The sequence below is a fragment of the Cimex lectularius genome, unplaced genomic scaffold, assembly GCF_000648675.2.
Source record: "Cimex lectularius strain Harlan isolate CLEC.00 unplaced genomic scaffold, Clec_2.1 scaffold4, whole genome shotgun sequence".
Taxonomy (NCBI): Eukaryota; Metazoa; Arthropoda; class Insecta; order Hemiptera; family Cimicidae; genus Cimex; species Cimex lectularius.
Window position 1 is genome coordinate 1,725,485 of NW_019392723.1, and position 20,274 is coordinate 1,745,758.

Below are 20,274 nucleotides of genomic sequence, written 5' to 3' on the forward strand. Positions count from 1 at the left end.
GAAACTTTTAAGATCATGATCTGGTCAATGAAACTGAACTTAAAGCATTATAACCTATAAACTCCTTTAAACAAGCATGAGTCAACTCAACTGAACTAGATAACTAGGAGAAGTACAAAAAGCCAGAAACCCTTTCAGGGAAGGAATGAGTCTATCCAACTGAACTAAGGAATGAGGAAATGTACAATAAGATAAAAACATTGAGCAAATGATGGGGTCAATGGAGCTGAACTTAGGAAATAGGAAAAGCACTGTAAGGTATAATTAACTAAGGAACTAGGAAAAAATCAATAAACCAGAAACTTTTAAAAGCAGGATCGTGAGAATGGAAGTGAACTAACGAAATAGGGAAAGCACTATAAACTATAAACTAGGAGAATTGAGACAACCATACAGAACTAAGTAACAAGGAGAAGTACAAAAAGCCTGAAACTCTTTACAAGATTCAAAGAGTAAATTGAACTGAACTAAGTAACTGGGAAGAATACAAAAAGCCAGAAACTATTTAATAGGACTGGGTAAATGAAACTGAAAAAAGGAACTAGGAAATGTAGTACATGCTATAAAGTCCTTTAAAAAAGAAATGAGTGAACTGAACTAGGTAACCAGGACAAGTACAAAAAGCCAGAAATCCTTTCAGAGAAGGAATGAGTCAATCCAACTGAACTAAGGAATGAAGAAATGTGCAAGCCAGAAACTTTTGAGAAAATTATGGGGTCAATGGAACTGAACTAAGGAACTAGGAAAAGTAGAATAAGCTATAAACACCTTCAGATAAGAATTGCGTAAGCGGAACTGAACTGAGGAGCTAGGAAAATTACAAAAAACCAGAAACTCTTTGAGAGGACTGAGTCAATCGAATTGAACTACGGTCACTAGGAAAGATTATAACTTTAACAGCTTATCATCTGCCAGTTAGATAAACTGAAACCGTTTCAAGAGCAAGCAGTGAATTCTTAAACATGATAGTTTACCAAGTTTTTTATAATCCTGAAAGTGAGAATTTGGTGGTTGTTAAGCTATTATGTAATTATTAAACTGTTTTAACAAGGGTTGTAATGTATTTAGTATGATAAAGACTAGCTATTGCAGATAGCTCTATAGTTTTGAATAACTGATTTGAAAATCTTATTTTCCCTAATGCCTGAAAACACGTCACTCACTACAAAAAAGTCCAACAACACTTATTTTCACCCTATCTATTACCATTCTTCCTGTAGGTTACAATATTTTAGAAAAATTGTCTATAAGAAAATAGAATTTTTTAAATTTTCACAATTTACTCAGTCCCTTTCAATTGATCTGGTATAGTTGTTCATCAGCATTGTTCAGTGTAACAGAAAACATCTATGCTAATATTGCAAAAAAATTACGTCCACTTTTAGGATAGCTGGATTTTTCAAATTTGGATCAATCAACCAGTCTCTTAACAGCCAAGCTTCACCAGAAATTTAATTTCAGCACTGCCTAGTAGATTTTTTTATTTTATATCTATATATCTTAATCACAAGTTGACAATTTCAACTCCAAAATATCTGACATTGGATTTATCAATTCTGAAGTTCCGCAAGGGTCCATCTTAGGACCTCTAGTATTAATTCCTACCATTGTACTACCTAACAGCCTACTAGACAAATAATTAAAAAACAGCATTATATATATATATTCTCCTTTAAATGATTATAGATGCAACAATTATATATAGATAAATAAATTTAAAAACTGTGCTATGTATACAATATATTGTATTAGTTTTACAATTATAATTATAACAGCTACATTCATTATCATGATTTCAGGACCACCGAAATCTGAATGAATTCAGGTCTTTTTAAATTAAATGTCAATAAATCCAGGTATAATAGGATTCAATAGAATACAAATTTATTACATGACTATATTTACAAAATAATCTGGTACTTTTGTTTTTATAATTAATATTAAAGTAAAGTTTGCTCTCGTACGCTTAAAAATAAATTGGGAAGGATGAATACAATTGATAAATTATATTCTATACAATTTTACACATAAAAATGTTCTCACACTTTTATTATCACATTTTGCAATGAAACTTTACAGAGTATAAAGCTAATTGAAAATATTTTAAGGGCGTCTCACTAAAATGGCCTAAAAATATTTACATAATTCAAGAAATTAAAATTACAATCGGTTTTGGTTTAAACGTTAAAGTAAGATTTATTTAATGTCTATCACACAGAATTGTCGAAAAATATCTTGTGCGTACTCTATTTTTTCATTTCACTCAAGGAAAATGATTCTTTTCGTATTTACATAATAAGGTACATAAGATTTAGAAATTGTATGTATACATATACAAACAAAAATAAAAACAAAAAAAATAAATATTTTGAACTCTTAAACAATTAAGAATCTTCAACTTATAAGAACTTCAAGTCTTTGATATTATATACAGTATACAAATGAGGTTACACTTATAAAACTGAAAAAGTCATCATGTAAAAACATAAATTTTCCCACTTTATGTACATAATTTTTTTGTTTATAATTATTTTATAAATTAACACTACAATATATTATTTATATATTTACAAAGAATAAAAAAAAAGTTACAAGATAACAAAAACTTAAATATATGAAATAAATAATTACAAAACAGAAAATCAAGTTTTAAAAAAGATAATAGGGAGAGCATCAATTATTATAACTACTAGTAGTTACTAATGTTTAAAAAGTAAATATTACTTATACAACGCATAAAGCTTACTTTTTATAAATTAATCATAAGTACATATTTTATAACGAATCTTAAAGAAAGCAGTTTAATTTTACGTTGTTTTTTTTCTTCAGATTTTAAAGATGCTCTAATCAGAATGCAATTAATATTTCTTTAAGGTTCAAATGATTTTCTTTAAGCATACAAATGCAAAATGCGAAAATCAGAGAGACAGTGATACATGCATTTTATAAAAAAAACAAAAACAAAAAAAAAGGACTAAATACAATTTGATCAGGATATAAAAAAATTAATAAAATTGAAATAATTGTTCAATTTTTATCACTTAATACAAATCCATTAATATCAATTAATTGAACTAAACATATATAAACGGATATAATTTATTATAAATAGATAGTTAAAATTGAAATTCTTTTCATAATTATTTATAGAAAATAGCCAATAAAAATGATTCATTGCAATTGAAATCAAGAGTATCGTGTGATTTGTATTAATTAGATATTAAATAAACTTTTTTAAAATTACAAAATAATCTCATTAAATATAAAATATAAAACTCTATTTCTTTATTGTATTAAGAAATTAAAACTGTATGTGAATTTGGCTTCATAAGCAAAATCTGACAATAAATCTTTGTGCAACTCCTTCAATCAGACAATTCAGAATATGAGTTAGGAACAAATTCAATTATTTATTTGTTTATTTTATTTTTTTTGCCTTGATTCATTTAATTAATATACATGTGATTTTTGGATTCTGCAAATATTTTTCAAAATCATTGTTTCCTAAAATAAAGGCGTTGATTTTTTTCTCTACCTTAGAAAAAGGATCTATTTTAAAATGAAAACTTATTTCCATTTGCAAATTAAGTATTAAATTATAAAGTGCAGGTTAAATAAAATCATTTGAACCTACTTCACAAATGATAATTTCATAACACACCAGTAAAAAATCAGATATAGTAACAGGTACTAAAACAAGTTTTATAAAATAAAAAAAATTAAATTAAAAAAAAAAATTATTACAGTTATAAATGCAAACTTCAAATCTCAAAAACTTGTTAAAACCTTATACTTTCTGAAGGATATTATAAGAGTAAGGTATAAACGCATTTACCTCCAATAAAATGTCTCAAAGTACTGTGATATGAGCAAAATGTCTTTCAAATATGATAATTATATTACTCTCACAAGAAGGAAAAGTGGTTAGCAAATTTTGTATTAGAAATAAAACGAAGATCCTAAATGACTAGGAGTTAGTGGGATGAGAATATCTGTCCCTTCTGTAATCTTTGTTATCTCTTCGCCATGTGTCATGAAAGCCAGTTGAATTTGGAGGATATCTGTCACGTTGATAGACATTTTCATAGGGAAAAGGAGAGCAAGGTCCACTTCCATAATTACCTTGCGGTTGTGAACTTCTGTATCTGAAATCATGAAGAAAGTAAGTAAGCAAATGTAAATTAGAATTAGGGGGATTATAACCAATTTTATAGAAAATTTATGGCTTATTGGGGAGGACAAAACCCAGGAGTAAAAGAGGTCTGCAGTGGCCGAGCGGCGTCTGACTAGTATTTGCCACACTAGCAATTTTGTGTTCAAATCCCGAGATTTTTAATGGAGGACAGTATAAAAAAAGGTTTGTAAAGTGATTGTACAGAGACATCCATGCAAACATTAATTTTCTTGTGGGCTTCTATCGACTTCAACCTTTACACTGACAGATATAATCATTTTTTCTGTCTTTAACTCCAAATTAGTTTGTCACAATCATAATCTAAGAATTGACCAGGAAGCACACACATAAAAGTCATCTGTATAACCTGATGTGTTTTTCTTTCTGGTGTCCCTTAAGAGACTTTTTCACTGAAAAATATATGACTAAGTGTCCTTATTCTCAATTAGTCTCTCATTAGTCAATTTATTAAAATGTTTTATTCGAATAACTCTCTTAGCTGGGGAAAATGAAATGGTCTCATCATGAAAAAAAAAAAAAAATCAACTTTTTGTTAGTAACACTTATCTGAGCATTCTTGACAATTCAAACTAGGAGAGGACATTTTATGTTTTTCTATCTTTGTTGTGCATATATTTCAAGGTTATTATATACAGATCGGTTTGTTTTTATATCTAGGATAAAAAAATAATATGGAAGATCATATTACATGAGAATAAACATATAAGAAGTTATAAAAACCAGAAGGTGCTTTCAGTAAAGTAGAAAGAAAAAAATTGTTTTTGAAAAAATCAATTTGGATTCGTTTTAAGTATCCTTTAAAGCCCTTAAATACATATTTTTAAAGTAAACAAAAAAATATACATTTTTGGGGCTGGATCAGCTAAGGGAATGTTTTTCTCAGGTGTTCCAGGTTCCACTTAAAAAATCATAACTCCTCTGGATTTTATGTCATGTCCATAGCATTACAACCATCGGAAGGCTGTTATTCCCTCTTTGACCTTATATCAACCACATTTGGTTTGTATGCTCTAATAAGTGAGAAAAATAAGGATGAGATTGAGAAAAACTCTCCAAATGATTTATATTATATCTCCAGTTCTTATTTATTTATAGAGACCAAGTTTGTGCCATTACGTGTAGTTTATAGGGTTCTAAAACCATGTAAAGTTTCCTGTGGATCAGTAGAATATTTCCCAAGTTATCACTATTGTGATTTTCAAGAAAAATCAGATACAGTATAAATCATTTATAACGAACTTCAGGGGACCATAAGATTTTGAGTTATAATCGATATTCACTATAAGCAATATATTGCTTATAGTGTATAGTTATCTGGACATTTCATCTAATTGATAAGCACGTACGTTTATAGCAGAGCAGTTTTTGTTATAATTAATAATTATATAATTTTTCCAGGTTTATGATGAAGTACAAAATACGTACTAACCTGCTAAAGTAATTTATATGCATAAATGTTTTTAAAACATTAATACATACATGTAAATATGTATGTACAAATGTGAATGGAATTATTTGATTACAGTATCATTGTAGTGTGTAATCCGTTATCTTTTTGGCCTGTACTTTTTTTAAACTTTATAGCATTTATTAAATTGTTTATTTTCTCACAATTCCCAATGTTTTGGAATGAGACGCCCCATTTCACTCGCACCGTCTCCCAATTCGATCCGAGAAATTACTATGAATTTTTCCTCACTCAACAGAAGAGACTAAGGTCGTGGTTTTTTTTATTAATTTCTTTTTTATTTAGAGATTTTTTAAAGATATTTATAGTTTAAAAAAATGGGGAAGAATCTTTCGTAGAAGCAGTACGCAAATGAGGTTACTTTTGCATGCTGTCCCCTATTACTGATAGTTTATTATAAACGGTTCCCAATGTTTTTTCCTTATGACATTTCACAGGACCGGGGATATTGTGCTTTATAACTGGTTGTTCCTTATTACCAGTGTCGATGCAAACAATTTCTACTGTAATTGAAAAATTTGAGAATATTTTTTTTTTATTTTACCAAAGATTTGTGGTCAGTGGTGTATTTTGGGGCACAATAACAACTATCAACTTTCTTTCTCATTACAAAAAAGAAAAAAATACTATTGCTACATTGCTTGGTCACAAAATATTTATTCATTTTTCAATTTTTTCAATAAGATTTTTTTGCCAGCTTCTAAGGGATGCTTGGACATGAGTTTGATATTTTTCAACCTAGTATCACAAAATTCATTTTATTCACTATAACCAATACTCCCACATCTGAAGCCTTCATTGTGAATAGATTGCAAGACCAAAATAACCACAGTGATCACATTGATTAAGAATTCAGATTATATGCTATAGTTTAATTTTACAAATCAACTAAAATTGATCAGTTTTAGTTATGTAGAAAGGTTTAAAATATTTATGGCCTTATGAACTCTCATATTAGCCAGCGTTCAAAATTCAATAGTTTATTGTTTCAATGTAGTTGGGGGGAGAGTATTGTAAAAGAAAGAGCCAAGGGCGATGATGGGAATCGAACCCACGACCGTCAGGTCTACAATCTGAGAGTCTATCACGCTAATCACTCGGCTACTGTGGTCCTTTTACCTTTAATAGCAGATTTTGTACCTTCTGTTATCTGATGTCCTATCTCGGCTATTTCTGTCCCTTTCTCGATCACGATCTCTTTCTCTGTCTCTATCAGAATCCCTTTCCCTCTCTTTGTATGCATTTCGCTGATAATCGTATTTCTCTCTTTCACGCTTGTGATCTGTTGAAGGATACCTGTAAAAAGATCATTATATTAACATTGTAATATTTAAAGTATTTTAAAATATTTTTAAATGTGACAAGTTTTTTAAATTATTGTGTTCTAATGATCATCCAGATTTACATATTTGTTTTTTGCTTATTAGTTTAAATATCAATGACCAAGACAACATGCTGTTGACACCAAGCACCAGGAAAGGGCGGGATGTGTACATGTTAAAATGAAATAAATCAAATGACACATAATAAAATATTGATTTTAACATTTTGTTCAAACAATTGACATCGATGAATAATTTAATTGACTTAAAACGAGTCTAATTTCTGTGGAAAAAATAATTTAACCCTACATTTTATTGAATAAAGTTCGTCTTTGTATTAAAAAAATTGTTCCATTTTTGTATATCATGATTTATTGATAATTTGAATAATTGCAAATAGTGATTAAAATTTTTAGACCTCAGTATAAATTAATTAATAGAATTCTTCTTCACAAAATGTTTACTTCTGAAGGGTTGTTTACTTTTTGACTTAGTAAGGTAACCGACCATTTAAAAAAACAACAATGTTTTTGACTGCTAAGTTATCGATCAAGACTGCCTAGTTTTCTAGAAATTAATGTCAACGTTGTATAAAGTCCAAAAATAAAGTTGCCTATTTTCCCTGATGTAATAAATAAAAAGTATTTTTAAGTTTCCAAATTTACAATCTTAAGTTTTTTATGTATATGTCTGTTTTTATGGGAACTGGCGACTACAAGCATCAACCTCTGCTATTTTTTGAAAATAAAACACTAAAACTTTTAGTTTTTTCTGCTATTTTTTGAAAATAAAAACAGTAAAACTTTTAGTTTTTAAGTCTTTTTTAAAAATACATGTTCTTTAAAAGGGTTAACTAGGCTATGATTTTTTTTATTATTAAGTATTCAGTAGGCTGCAGAGAATTTTTAGAACTACATTATTTTGGAGTTTTGTTCTAAATGACGTAAGACTGCCTAGTGGTCAGCAAGATACACTCAGCTCGTAACCCCGTGGTTGTGGGTTCAATTCCATTGTCACCCCTGGCCTTTTTTTCCCAAGCTAACCTCCCCCAACATTAATATATCATCAAATACCCACAACCTTGTTTCTGGCTAATATTGGAAACAAGGCTTAAGGAAAAAATAACAATCTGGTCTTCAATAAGAATAATATATAGCACAATCCTACAAAGCTTTAAGACATAAAAATGCCTTTTTTATCTAGTAATTTGGTCGTTACCGACCATTTTGGTCTATCCACACAGAATTGGCCTGTCAGGCTCATTTTGGCATTTCACTATCTTCAGGGTGGCTTTAAGTCAAATTTCTTTTATATTTTTTATTGAGAGGTGTGTTTGTGTCCAGTGTCTTTTGTGGGTGTTTGTACAATTGAATATCAAATATATTCCCCTTTATTACGAAAATTTGTTCTACAAAATACTTCCCATTCCCGATATTGAAATAAATTAACATGGAATACTTACATTAAAAAAAAAAATGTGTTTACTATAACAAAAAGAAGGTGAACATCATTGAATTATGTTACCATTTACAAGTCTTGTCAGCTTGCAGTTTTCATTTATTACAAAAAATAAGTATAATTGTATTTAAAGTTTGTATTATAATTGTTTCATTGTTCCTGTAAATATTAATGATGTCATATGTTATAATCAAATATTTAATTTTCTTTTATTTTAACAGGGTTCGCAGCTGCAGACATCAACTCCCCGGTGTATTTCTGCTGAAAAAGCATATTTTGAAGAGAAAATTTTTTTTTAATGAATTAAATTTTGAAATAAAAATTGTAATTGTAAAAATTTTTTTCTCTTATATATGTGAAAATAAAAATAAATTTAGAAATCTATTTTGCTCTAAAAACAAAATGTTCTACATCTATTGATGATATCAAGTATGTAATTTCTTCCAAGCCATGAGGAGCGTTCAAGAATGAGGAAATTTTGAATAAACCTTTTTCATTTTTTTGCCGACGCTTCGACCTTTATTCAGGTCATCTTCAGAATCTGGGTAAATTGCAAAACGTATGTTGATTGGAAAAAATGCAATACTGATGTAAATATAAATTTTGAACCACATATTTCATAATCACATGAAGTGTGATGCCATTCTTGTGGTTTCATATTGGTTTTATGTGAAAGTGTTGTGAAACGTGAATTTGTATTCTGTTGTTTTTATTTGATTTCACAGGTGTTTTTCATATAAAGTGTTTTTCTAAACTACCTCATTCTTGAATGATCCTTAAGACTTCAACAAATTATGAAACAATTGGTCACTAAGAAACACATTTCTAAGTATACAGTCGAACTTCCCATAAGTGAACACCCCCTCAGGAACAACATTTTGTCTACTTTTTGGATGGGAAGCACATTAAAAAAATTATTGTATTCATTAAGCAGGGGGGAGGGGAAGTGGCAATTGAAATCTAACAAATGTACACATACATGGACATTTTCTCTTACAGATTTTTTTTTCTCTGCATCCCTTTTCAGTTTGTCACTCACAACTGAGAACTGACTGGGAAGCAAAAGGGTTCGAGAGGGTTGTGAGAATACTAGAAAGTACATCACTGTAAGTGAAGTAGATCTGTCACTTGTGAATCCTGAACTTATCATTCTACTGTCCTCTTATAAGAGAATTTTCCACTGAAAACTTTTTAAATGTATTGTTTGTGACCATTTATTATAAGTACTTTATTTTAGTAAACTAAATAGAACAATGCCGGGAAAAATGAAAATGTCCAGTTACAAGTGTCCGCTTAGTTAAGTTCAACTGTATATTTACTATTTATATACTATTTCTAGCAATATAATTTTAGTTGATTATATTAAAATTACAAAACAAGTGTATTTTTTAATTGAAAAAGAAAAAAAAAATCAGTAGCTGTGTGTAGTAAACTTTCAACATTGCTATATGAAAGTATTATTTTATGTATGGATGTATTTCATAAATAATATCCTGTACTTTATAACTGAAAATTCTCTTCTTTTTTCATACGACAGGTACCGTTATGCCGATGAGATCCTTAGTGTCAAATCACTCTTCCTATTCTCTTCATGAACTTAAAATAAATATAAATGTACAACGATTTATCAATTAAAATTTATTACTCAATCATAATTATTCAACAAAATATAAATGAAATCCAGCTCAACAGTAAGTTAATACAATATTTTTCTAAAAGAAATTCTTCAAACAAATTTAAAATCTTTATTACAGGGTTTTACATATTGAATGTATATGAAAGTTTTAAATTAAGAAATATTTTAAAATATTTTTCTTCGTCTTCAACTAATGTTAACCAACAGCTGAAACAAATCCAAGGAGTAAAAAAATAAATAAATATTCTTCACGGATATTTCGGATAAGAAATCCTTCCGAATTAACCCAGGAATTCTCTTGCATCAGGTCGCCGTGGATAAACCTCGGCAATGGTTATTGATACTGATATTTGCCATCAGGAAGTACCGCTATATTAAGTGGGTTTGATAAACAAAACCAACCCTCCCACTTCAAATTGTCTTCCTTTTTAAACAAAATTGGTCTATCAACAATGAGATTTCTTCTTGTCTTTTGCAGGGGCTGAAAAACCTGCAGTTTACTCTTTTCAAGAACATTTTAGTCTCATGTTGAACCGGCACACGGGCACTACTGGGTCTGTCTTTACATGCGTTTTTTTTTTTTTTTTTTTTTTAATTTTATTTATTCAAACACGTTTCGGCATTGCCGTGTACCGGTGTTCAACATGAGTTCACCAACTCGCAGACCAAACCCCATCATCTACATTTTTGTCTGCCTAGCCTAGCTGTTGTCTGTCACATTATGGCTTCTTGCCATCTTCAAAGGACGCAGACCTGAACATGAGAAGAAGGCATAACACGAGACTGGCCAAAACAGCAAGGATAGGCAAACCGTAATGAAAACGGCCAAACTACAAATTATTAACTACACAGGAAAACATAAATACTGGAAAATGTTTTGTCAAAAAAAGGTTCTGCAAAACTTGGATGTTTTCATTTTTTTTAAATTGAATTGGGTGTAAGTCCCGGATAAAATTTTTGTGAAAAATCTATTAAGGTAATAAGTAACTACTGATGTATTTTTCAATTCTTTTTATTCATTTATTTTTTAAATCCACTTCTGCTTGATGAATTTTAATTTTGACACAAATTTCTTTTTCAGGAAAGCCTATAAATTCTGTTTAAGCATCAAACTGTAAGATTTTACCGTATTAAGCAAAATTAAAGGTAATTTAGTTGTTCGGGGAGGAAAAAGTTGCTATTTTTTAAGTACCTTTTCTCAAAATCTTTTTAATCTATTACAACCCAATCTTTTTTTAAATTATGTTTTTACACAGTGTTTACATTTAGTTGAGTTTTTGACACTGGATATAAATAAAATCCGAGTCTTTGAAAAGTGTAAGGAATGGCTTGTTGCAAGTTCGTCAAAGGAACGTGTGAATTACGAATTCCAAAAAACAAAAAATAAATAAAAAATTAAAATTCTAAACCTCGAAATCTTATTGGACCAGTTTTTTGTGCATAAAAGGTATAAATTAATTTTTTAAAAAATTACTGCACTTTTTGGTGTGAAAAACTACACCCCTTAACAGAATATGTCAAAACGTTTGGATAACTAAATAAATTTTTATAGTCTGGAAACAGCATCACATATTGTATTGGTGACACTGCGGTAGCTGAACGGTTAGAGCATCCAAATTTGCCAAAGTAGTCGTTTTGGGTGAAATTTTATTCAGCAATAATTTGAAAAAGAGTAATTAAAGAGATTTCCCTTATCCCAACACCCAATGACGAGTTGGATGTTAAGCCGTCTTTTATGATAGGAATGACTTTTTATACTGCATCATTTCAAGTGCTGCAAGTGAATCTCAGATTACAAACTAAAATCAAACATACAGTAGTAACAAAAACTTATGTTATGTTTTCTAAATTTCTTGCTCTCACTAGCACCTAAAACAAGCAGCACACTGCTTCTATGAATTTGAATCTACAGAAGAGCGTAGAGTGGTTATCATGCTTTCAGTACCTCACTTGCGGAATGAAGAGCACAATATCATGCTGACCGTCCTGATCGAGTTAACGACTCAATATCAACTATATCAAGATAATTATCTGTAGTGTTTTAATGTTATGAACTAAAGAGTGCACAAATCACCACTAGCATCCCAACACATACATGCATACATTAACTTTACAAGACAAATGACTCAGATAATTTATTGTTTTATTAGCAGTGAAAAAAGTGAAATAATGATTATGACAGTATTATTCCAAATTTTGCAAATATTTCAAAACCTTGAATTTTATAACAGTTTTACACAAAGTATATTGAAATGGGTTTCATTACACAGATTTTTCAATTACTTATAAGTTAGTACATTTTGTTAATACACCACAAATATATGAATTTAATTTGAATTTAATTTAACTTGAGCTATTATGAACAGTACATTTTTTCCATTTCAAAATCTCAATAATGACGAATTTTAAATTTTACTAAGGAGAAGTTAAATCATTATTTTTAAGTTAACAAGTCATCCTACATCATTTGTAAAAGAATATTGCACTGGAAGATTATTAGTTGTTAGTTACCACAGTACCTTTGTTGACTGCTGGGCCATCGATCTGTATTACCATGAACGATATCAGACCCAGTTCTATGAGAGCCCATATCACTTTTAGTCTTATTACTACGGTCTGCTTCTAAATTTTTTTTATCATCCTCATTTACAATGCTTTAAAATAAAAAAATAAATAAAAATAAAACAGAGAAAACAAAAATAAACTGTAAAAAGATAAATATTAAATGTCTAAAAAACTTACCGAGGAGCTTTTTTAATAGAATCATTTGTTTCATCTTCACTTTTTCGTTTTTTCTGTGTCCCATTTCCCTCGTGTTTGACAGGCTATAAAAAATAACAATATTTTAACATTAATTTAAAAATAGACAAATCAATATTGTACATAGCTAATTTTGAATACTGACTTCTTTATCTTCTTTCTCAGGCTTTAATTTTTTTATAGCATGCTTATACAATTTATATAATTTTTTGGGATCATATTCCGTGAATTTGGAAACAAAGTACCATAAATTGCTAAAACAAAAAAATTAAAAGGCTGCAATACATAGAACATTATGTTAAAGCATTAATACAATGATGCTAAAAACATTCCACTGAACCAAATAATAAATTATGTATTGCTACTTCATTATTTTTTGGTTATCACTTTGAAACTTAATATTAATACTCTTTTAAATGATAACATTTTAATTATTTATATACCTTCGCCATTTTTTAATTGTATCTAAATCTTTGTATTCTACGAGACATTTATTAATTTGATCACCAATTTGAACAAGACACTGCCTAGTATGATTCACTTGTTCTTGAGGCCCAAGAGTTTGATCAGGATTGTCTAATGCTTTCAACGCTTTCTTAACGGGTCTCATTTTTTCTTTACACTGAAAATATTGTTTTTTAAAAACCTTTACATCGGTTAATAGAAAAAAACACCTATTACCTCATTAAATATTGATGGTTCTAAGTCACCGATAACATCTAAAGCTCTTGGTTCACTGTTAGCAGTGAAATGCATTGGGCCTACATCGTTCTTTTTCTTTTTCTTAATTTCCTTCTCTTTATCTTTGTCCTTCTCTTTTTTCTTTTGTTTCTTTTTTTCGACATCGTTTTCAACTTCCTCATCTCTTCCTTTGTTACTGTTACTATGAGAGTCTTCAGACTGCATGACCACAGCTCCTTCAGCTCCCGAGCTATCATCTTTGTCTTCAATAATTTCTTTAGATACAGCCTTCAGGTCTTTTTTTCTTGGACGCTTACTTTTAGCCTGATAAAATAAATGAAAAAAAAAATAAGTGTATATATGTCTTTTTTGTCTCAGTCGCAACACTGACACTATGGCCAGAACTGCCAACCTCAGAACCTGGAGGGCAAAGTTCTGAGAAACCAGCCAGCCAACACTGACAATCAATATTTGGGATTACAAGATGAGGTTTTGAGACCATTGTGTTGTTGAAGGTGATGTAGTGGGTTTTCAGGTTGAAAAAGTGTAGAGCTTGGGCAGTAGAGTTAAAACTGATCAAAAATCTTAAGAGTGGAACTTCGCCAAATAGGATTGGATCAGTTTGTTGACAAAGGAATCTTGAGGTCATTGTTAATAGTGAGTAATAATAATAGTACTCTAATAATAATAGTTAGTAAAGTTAGTAATTCCAAGACTTGGATGCACTGGATATTGGGCAGCATGGCAGAACCCTACATTTCCACTCTGTTATATCCAAATAGCTCTAGTAATATCAGTCCTAAAAGTCTTTCAGCTGTCCAAGTCATCTGTTAAGTGTCTTTTAAGTCTTGTGTGAGGATTCCATGTCAATCTGCTAAATATCTGACTTAGGTGGGAAGTGGGTAGCTTCTTGTTGATGTACAGTGTTACACTTTTCCTTAGATAACTATATACATTTTTAAAAATTTTGTGATCACAGTTTGCAAAAATAAATTCTACTCACATAAACCGGTAAATAAATAATAATAAATAACATTCTGACGAACTATTTAATGAGGGGATAAAAAAAAAAATTGAAAAACCCCCAAACTGGGAAAGAAGTCCAGTATACACTGAACCATCAGTTTTCAGTTCAATTGATTGGTCAGACAAGGTCTTGACAGGAAAGACAACCAATTACATCTTCCATAGAAATTGCCTTTTTGTTTTAGGAGCAAGGGTTCCAATACCAGCAAACTACAAGAGCTATCGGCCTTCTTAAAGTTTATGATGCATTTTTCAATAAAACTTTTGATTGTAAACCTGGACATCTCATTCAAAAGCCCAATCCTTGTGGATCGAGGAGACTTAGTGCACAGCCTAAGTAATTTATTCTGAGCACTTGTAGTTTCCTATAGATACTTTTGTACATTGGCTGCCAGATAACAGGAATAAATAAGAGCTGGTCTTACCACCATGTATATAAGCAACTTATTATTCAGATTCAAACCAGACTCCCTACTGATTAGTAGAAACATTTGTTTAAAAGGTTTTTTTACTAAGAATCATTCAGTCTCTTAGTAATAGTGCAGGTATACCTGAGGGTGAAAATGGGGGCAGTGTCATCTGCAAATAGGGCCAATTGGACATGCTGGAACTTTGGCATATCACACAAGTAAACTAGAAATAATGTTGGTCCCAGCACTGAACTTTGAGGAATACCAGCTATTACCTTAATTTCTTCAGTAATGGCTCCCCACAGTGGACACTAAAGCAGCAGTCCATTAGACAGGAGCTGACTATTTTTACTAAATATGTATAAAGTGGTTAAAGATTAATTTGCAAATAAGTCCATTATGCCAAACACCATCTTACCGATGTCCAGTAAAACCATTCTAGTGTGCTTTTTCAAGGTCAAAGTTATGGGTAACATGGAAGTCTACCTAGTTGAGCTTGTGCTGAGCGATAAGGGCAGAATCTAAACAGCTCAGGAGGAAGCATATTCTTTTTGAATCCGTACAGGAGCTAACCTGCAGTTAATTATTTTCTCAAAAATTTTGCTCAGTTAACACAACAAACTAACTGGCCTGTAGCTCAGAGGGTCTTTGGGTTTTTTGCCCAGTTTGTGTAATACAATGATTTTGGAGGTTTTCCACTTTTTTAGGAAATGTCCGAAAATGAGCAAACTATTAAATACTTATGTTCATAATACAAATGCCTCGCCTGGAAAGGTTTTGAGCATCAAGTTACTGTCATTTGGTCTTTCTATTGGGGGGAGGACTTGTTTTTAACTATGGTACATACTTCTGTTAGGGAAACAAGGTTGCAGTCCAATGTAGTTTAATCTATGATCTATCTACCTATCTAATTATTATTTGAAAATAAATTAACTTTGCGATTTACTATTTGGGTGTGGTTGAGTTATGTGCCTAATTCGAAATTAAAAGTATGCACTCTCTCTAATGTTGACAGACACTAATACGTTTGATTTTTGTTAACATTAACGGACCACTTTGTACCAAGTGGTTATTCTGAACTGAACTATTGCTTTTAATATGTTTGTCAATTTTCCAAAGTGATCCATCCTCTGATTCAAAGTATTTAGGCAATCGTTAATGATATACATTACTTTTTTAAAGTTTACTTGTTTGTTACAAGACTGTTTTTGTGATGTAAATATGCACTTGGTATGGTTTTCGTCATTCTGTTTGCCTTCTACTTTTTACACCAGTCTTTGATATACTCAAAAGTTTCTTGTTTGTTGGAGGTTGCTTGAATAGGAAGGTCAGCATAAAGGTCAAGTATAAATGAACATACAAGCTAACAAAGCTATCCACATTTGTATGAAAATTCTTGACATGCAATGAAGCGCAATATTATTTTAGCTTTGCTTACTATAAGTAGCATTATGAATGTAAAATGATTTTGAAATAAAACTAGAGACTTACAGGAGATCCTAGCTTTTGTTCTATTTTCTTCCTCAGAATTTTGAGCAAATATTCAGCTCTCGATGTCAAGTGTTTGACTTGTGGTTTTGAGCCTTCATTTGACAATATTTTATCACTTATACCTAAGGAAGGATCCATTTTAATTGCTTCCCAAGAGCCCATGCCATACTGCATAATTCCTTTTAACAAGGCACTATCATCGTTTATGTCCCAAGGACAATCAAAATTCGCCGGCTTAACTCTGGAAAAAAGTTATTTAAAACTATTATCTACAATAAAAACTAGTTAAAATCATTACCTGGCATCCAAAACCCATTTACTTCGTTCAACAGGATCAGCAGGTAGTTCAATATCTAAAGGTTCTAATTCTTTTTCGCAAGCCAATAAACTCTTGACGTTCACAGCAACACCTCCTAGTTTAAGCGAAGGGCCCCGTCCACGTTTTCGGCCAACCGTTCCAGTTGACGTGTCATCGTTATTTACATCTGTCAGGTTTTCTTTGGTTTGGTCGCCTATACACGCCCGACACCTTTGTTTGAGAGTTTCGCCAAGTTTTCTTAAATCGGCCAATGGTTTTTCTTGCAGCTCGGCGTCACAAGCCACGGCTTCCAATCTCTTCAAAGGGGCAGGAAACTTCTTGAAACTTTTAATAAATTTGCGTACCTGCAAAAATTAAAATCAGAACTAAAACAATGCAGTAAAATAGTGGATTCAAGTTTTCCACTTTTTAATTTTTTTTGGGGAAGGAAAGGAATCAGGATTTTTAAATAATTCAATGCAATGTTTCAAAAAGCTTATTTTTATGCACAGTTTATCACATTAAATATACGAATAAAAAATCCCACAAAAGATCATTTATCAAGCACCTTATTACTTCATGAACATTAAATGTTCAATAGTTTAATAAAATGTTTCCTAAAGTTGCTTATAACAAATAATAACCAGCACTGAATGAAAGGTCTTTTTATATCCTTGGCTGTACTGTAAAAATTACTTAAATTACAGGAAACATTTTATTGTATTATGATTATTTGAATATTTACTACTTGTTACATTGCAATATCAGTATCAATATTTTACATTCGTTCAAAAGTGATAATTGCAAATCATTTAAAGTGTTACTTTTAATTATGAATTGATGTTCTGATCCTATATCTAGATATTATCAGTGACTTCTTGAAATTATAGTTTTTCTGTGTTTAATGCAGTTCATTAAACATATGTATGTTCACATTTACTGAAGGAGTCACTTAACGATCTAGTTAAGTTAATTTATATTGTCTTTATTTGCCTGATTCATACTGAAAAAAACTTCTCCGGATAACTTCGAGCATTTTTCCTAGAGATATTTTGACCAATTTTGTTGTCTATAGTGCTACAAATAATAGACAAATTAGTCATTAAATCGTTTAAAAATACTGATAAATACAACTGATAAAAATAATAAACAAGAACATTTTACCTGTTTTCTTTGCTCCAAACGAACAACAGATTGTGTATTTCAAAAGTGAAAAGGATTAACCTACAAATCTCTAATTGCTACATAAATAACTAATAAATAACAAATAAAAGAAGGCATTCTGTTTCTCAACAAACTACTTACAAGGTCAAAATTTCAAAGTTAATTAAATTTCAAGTGTTCTTGCCAATAAGGAGCAGAGTTTATATAATTTTGGTTAAGGGTTTCTGTTTTTTTTTTGCTCATTTAGTGCATTTATTTCAGTTATTACACATCAGTCGATTTTTTTTAAACCCAGAATAACAAAATAATACATGGGGCAGTATTAAATGCTATTAGATAAAAAATGTAATGAAGCTTTTAATAAAGTAGAGCAAAATAATTATTTTAGAAATAAACAATTTGGATTTGTTTTAAGTACTCTTTACATCTGTTAAATATGAATTTTTATCTCAAACAAAATATAAACGTTTTTGAACTGGATCACTCAGGGGTCCAGTGTTATACGTAACAATTCTGGATTTTATCTAATACCTGTGGTATTACAACCGTTGAAAAGCTGAATCTTTCTACCTTCAGCAATGCCAACAAGGATTAGTTAATGCATTAATTTATCGCATTATAATTGAGAGAAATAACGATGGAACCGACAAAAACTTCTTACTTGTTTGATTTTATATGTTTAGTCCTACTTTATTCACAGGGTTTGTGCGTGTAGATTGGTGTAGTTGTTTCAAAGTTAGAACCATTTTTGTGATTTGAGAAAAAAAAAACCATAGGCATTTACAAAGCAAAAACTTAACATTTTTTTAATTTTACCAAAAATTGTATCCTGTTTTGCTATGTCACTAGGCCACAGATTATTTATTTCAGAATCTATGATCAAAAATAATAACAATAATAAAATACATAAATTAATAAAAATCAACTGGTACATAATAACCTTGAAATACATGTACAACAAAGGCAAAAAAACTGTGCACATTACTTAAAATAATTTTTTTCTCGGCTCCTATGGCCCAGTAGTAAGACCACTCGGACACATGTTTAACATTTTTCGATTTTTTTCATTTTTCATTTTAATCGGTGATCTCATGTCTGTCTATAGCCTCCCCATGGTAAGTTACACGAAACAAAAACATGGAAACATCTTACTTGCTAATATTATTTTTTGAGTCATTATGCAATGAATACATTACATTGTATATACAAAAAAAAAAAAAAAACACTACATACAATTAAAATCGATTTACAATTTTAACTGTATTATCACTTTTTAAAGTTTAATTTATAAAAAATCAAATACTATGGGGTCATTCAAATGAGTAGTTAATGAACTTGATCTACTGTATAAGTAATTTTGATGGTAAAATAAAAAGTAAGAAATATGCCTCTAAATCAACAGATATACCTATGAACCAGATACACAGACACATAAATAAAAAAATGGTATTAAGTAACGTTTGTACATAAACATGAGCACCAGTAAAAATTAATGCTTTTTTTTAATGGTTAACTTCCCTAGGATGCCTAATTCAAAATACATTTTGACATTTAAAAAAATTAAATAACTACAACCATAATAAAAATATTTAGGTCAACAATATTTTTACTGAGCCACATTTCATGTTAACAGAAATTAGTTTTAATGTAATTCTTTTTTAATTTTAAATTTAACCCTCTGGCCTTGATCATCCCATGAAACATATAACATATAGTGTTATTTACATTTACAATACAAATTATTTTCATTCTGTTCCTTACTTTTCTTACCCTACGAGACTTTCTTCGCCTCACTTTTCTTGAAATCGGACTGCTGCTACTACTTCTACTGACGATACTGGTATAGACACTTGACCCCTAATAGACAAAGTGTAAATATAAATTAAACCATCTCACTCAAATTAAAACAATTTTTCAAGCATTCAAAACCTTTAAAAAGCAGAAAGCAGCCCAAAAAAATAAAATAAAAAAATACCCCACCCAAAATATGTTGCAAAGCAAAAAGCAAACAAATTAAAAATAGCAAAAACTGTTAAATAAAAAATGCATTCATTCCTACAAAAACTTTGCATAACTATCATTTCCCTCTCATTCTTTTATATTTTTTTTTCTTTTTCATGATTTATATCCAGTCATCTATCACACGCATGCAAAAATGTATTCCTCCAACATGCAATAATGTAAATATATTTACATTTTATACAAAGTACAATTCCTTGCTTTAATCGAACAGCAATCCAGGCCAGATACAGCTTATTAAACATTTACAGGTTGATTGTATCATTTAGTTATTGATTGTTATGTTACATTTAAGAGTGAACATGAATTGATTAAGTTAAAAGGATTGCATTATTTACCTGTGATA

At 30.1% G+C, this 20,274-nt stretch overlaps 1 protein-coding gene and 1 long non-coding RNA gene across 6 annotated transcripts in view; one reads left to right on the forward strand and one right to left on the reverse strand.

Annotated features, from left to right (window-relative positions):
* Positions 1–3,666: 3,666 nt before the first annotated feature.
* LOC106671737 (chromodomain-helicase-DNA-binding protein 1) overlaps positions 3,667–20,274 on the reverse strand; it is a 33,985-nt gene continuing 17,377 nt past the window's right edge. For 3 of the 5 annotated variants that reach the window (XM_024226702.1, XM_014402674.2, XM_024226703.1), the window contains exons 21-30: positions 19,671–19,766; positions 16,746–17,110; positions 16,448–16,688; positions 13,521–13,844; positions 13,283–13,461; positions 12,985–13,093; positions 12,822–12,904; positions 12,599–12,733; positions 6,804–6,959; positions 3,667–4,145 (exon numbers count right to left, since the gene is read on the reverse strand). In XM_024226702.1, the coding sequence (XP_024082470.1) occupies positions 3,968–4,145; positions 6,804–6,959; positions 12,599–12,733; positions 12,822–12,904; positions 12,985–13,093; positions 13,283–13,461; positions 13,521–13,844; positions 16,448–16,688; positions 16,746–17,110; positions 19,671–19,766 (1,866 nt within the window). In that variant the 3' untranslated portion in view covers positions 3,667–3,967. The remainder of the gene's footprint in view (positions 4,146–6,803; positions 6,960–12,598; positions 12,734–12,821; positions 12,905–12,984; positions 13,094–13,282; positions 13,462–13,520; positions 13,845–16,447; positions 16,689–16,745; positions 17,111–19,670; positions 19,767–20,274) is intronic. The other 2 variants (XM_014402679.2, XM_024226704.1) reach the window with 2 other exon arrangements.
* On the forward strand, positions 4,089–9,184 carry LOC112126834. The gene is made up of 3 exons (XR_002910262.1): positions 4,089–4,162; positions 4,215–4,357; positions 8,665–9,184. It is a non-coding gene; the product is annotated as an uncharacterized LOC112126834 (long non-coding RNA).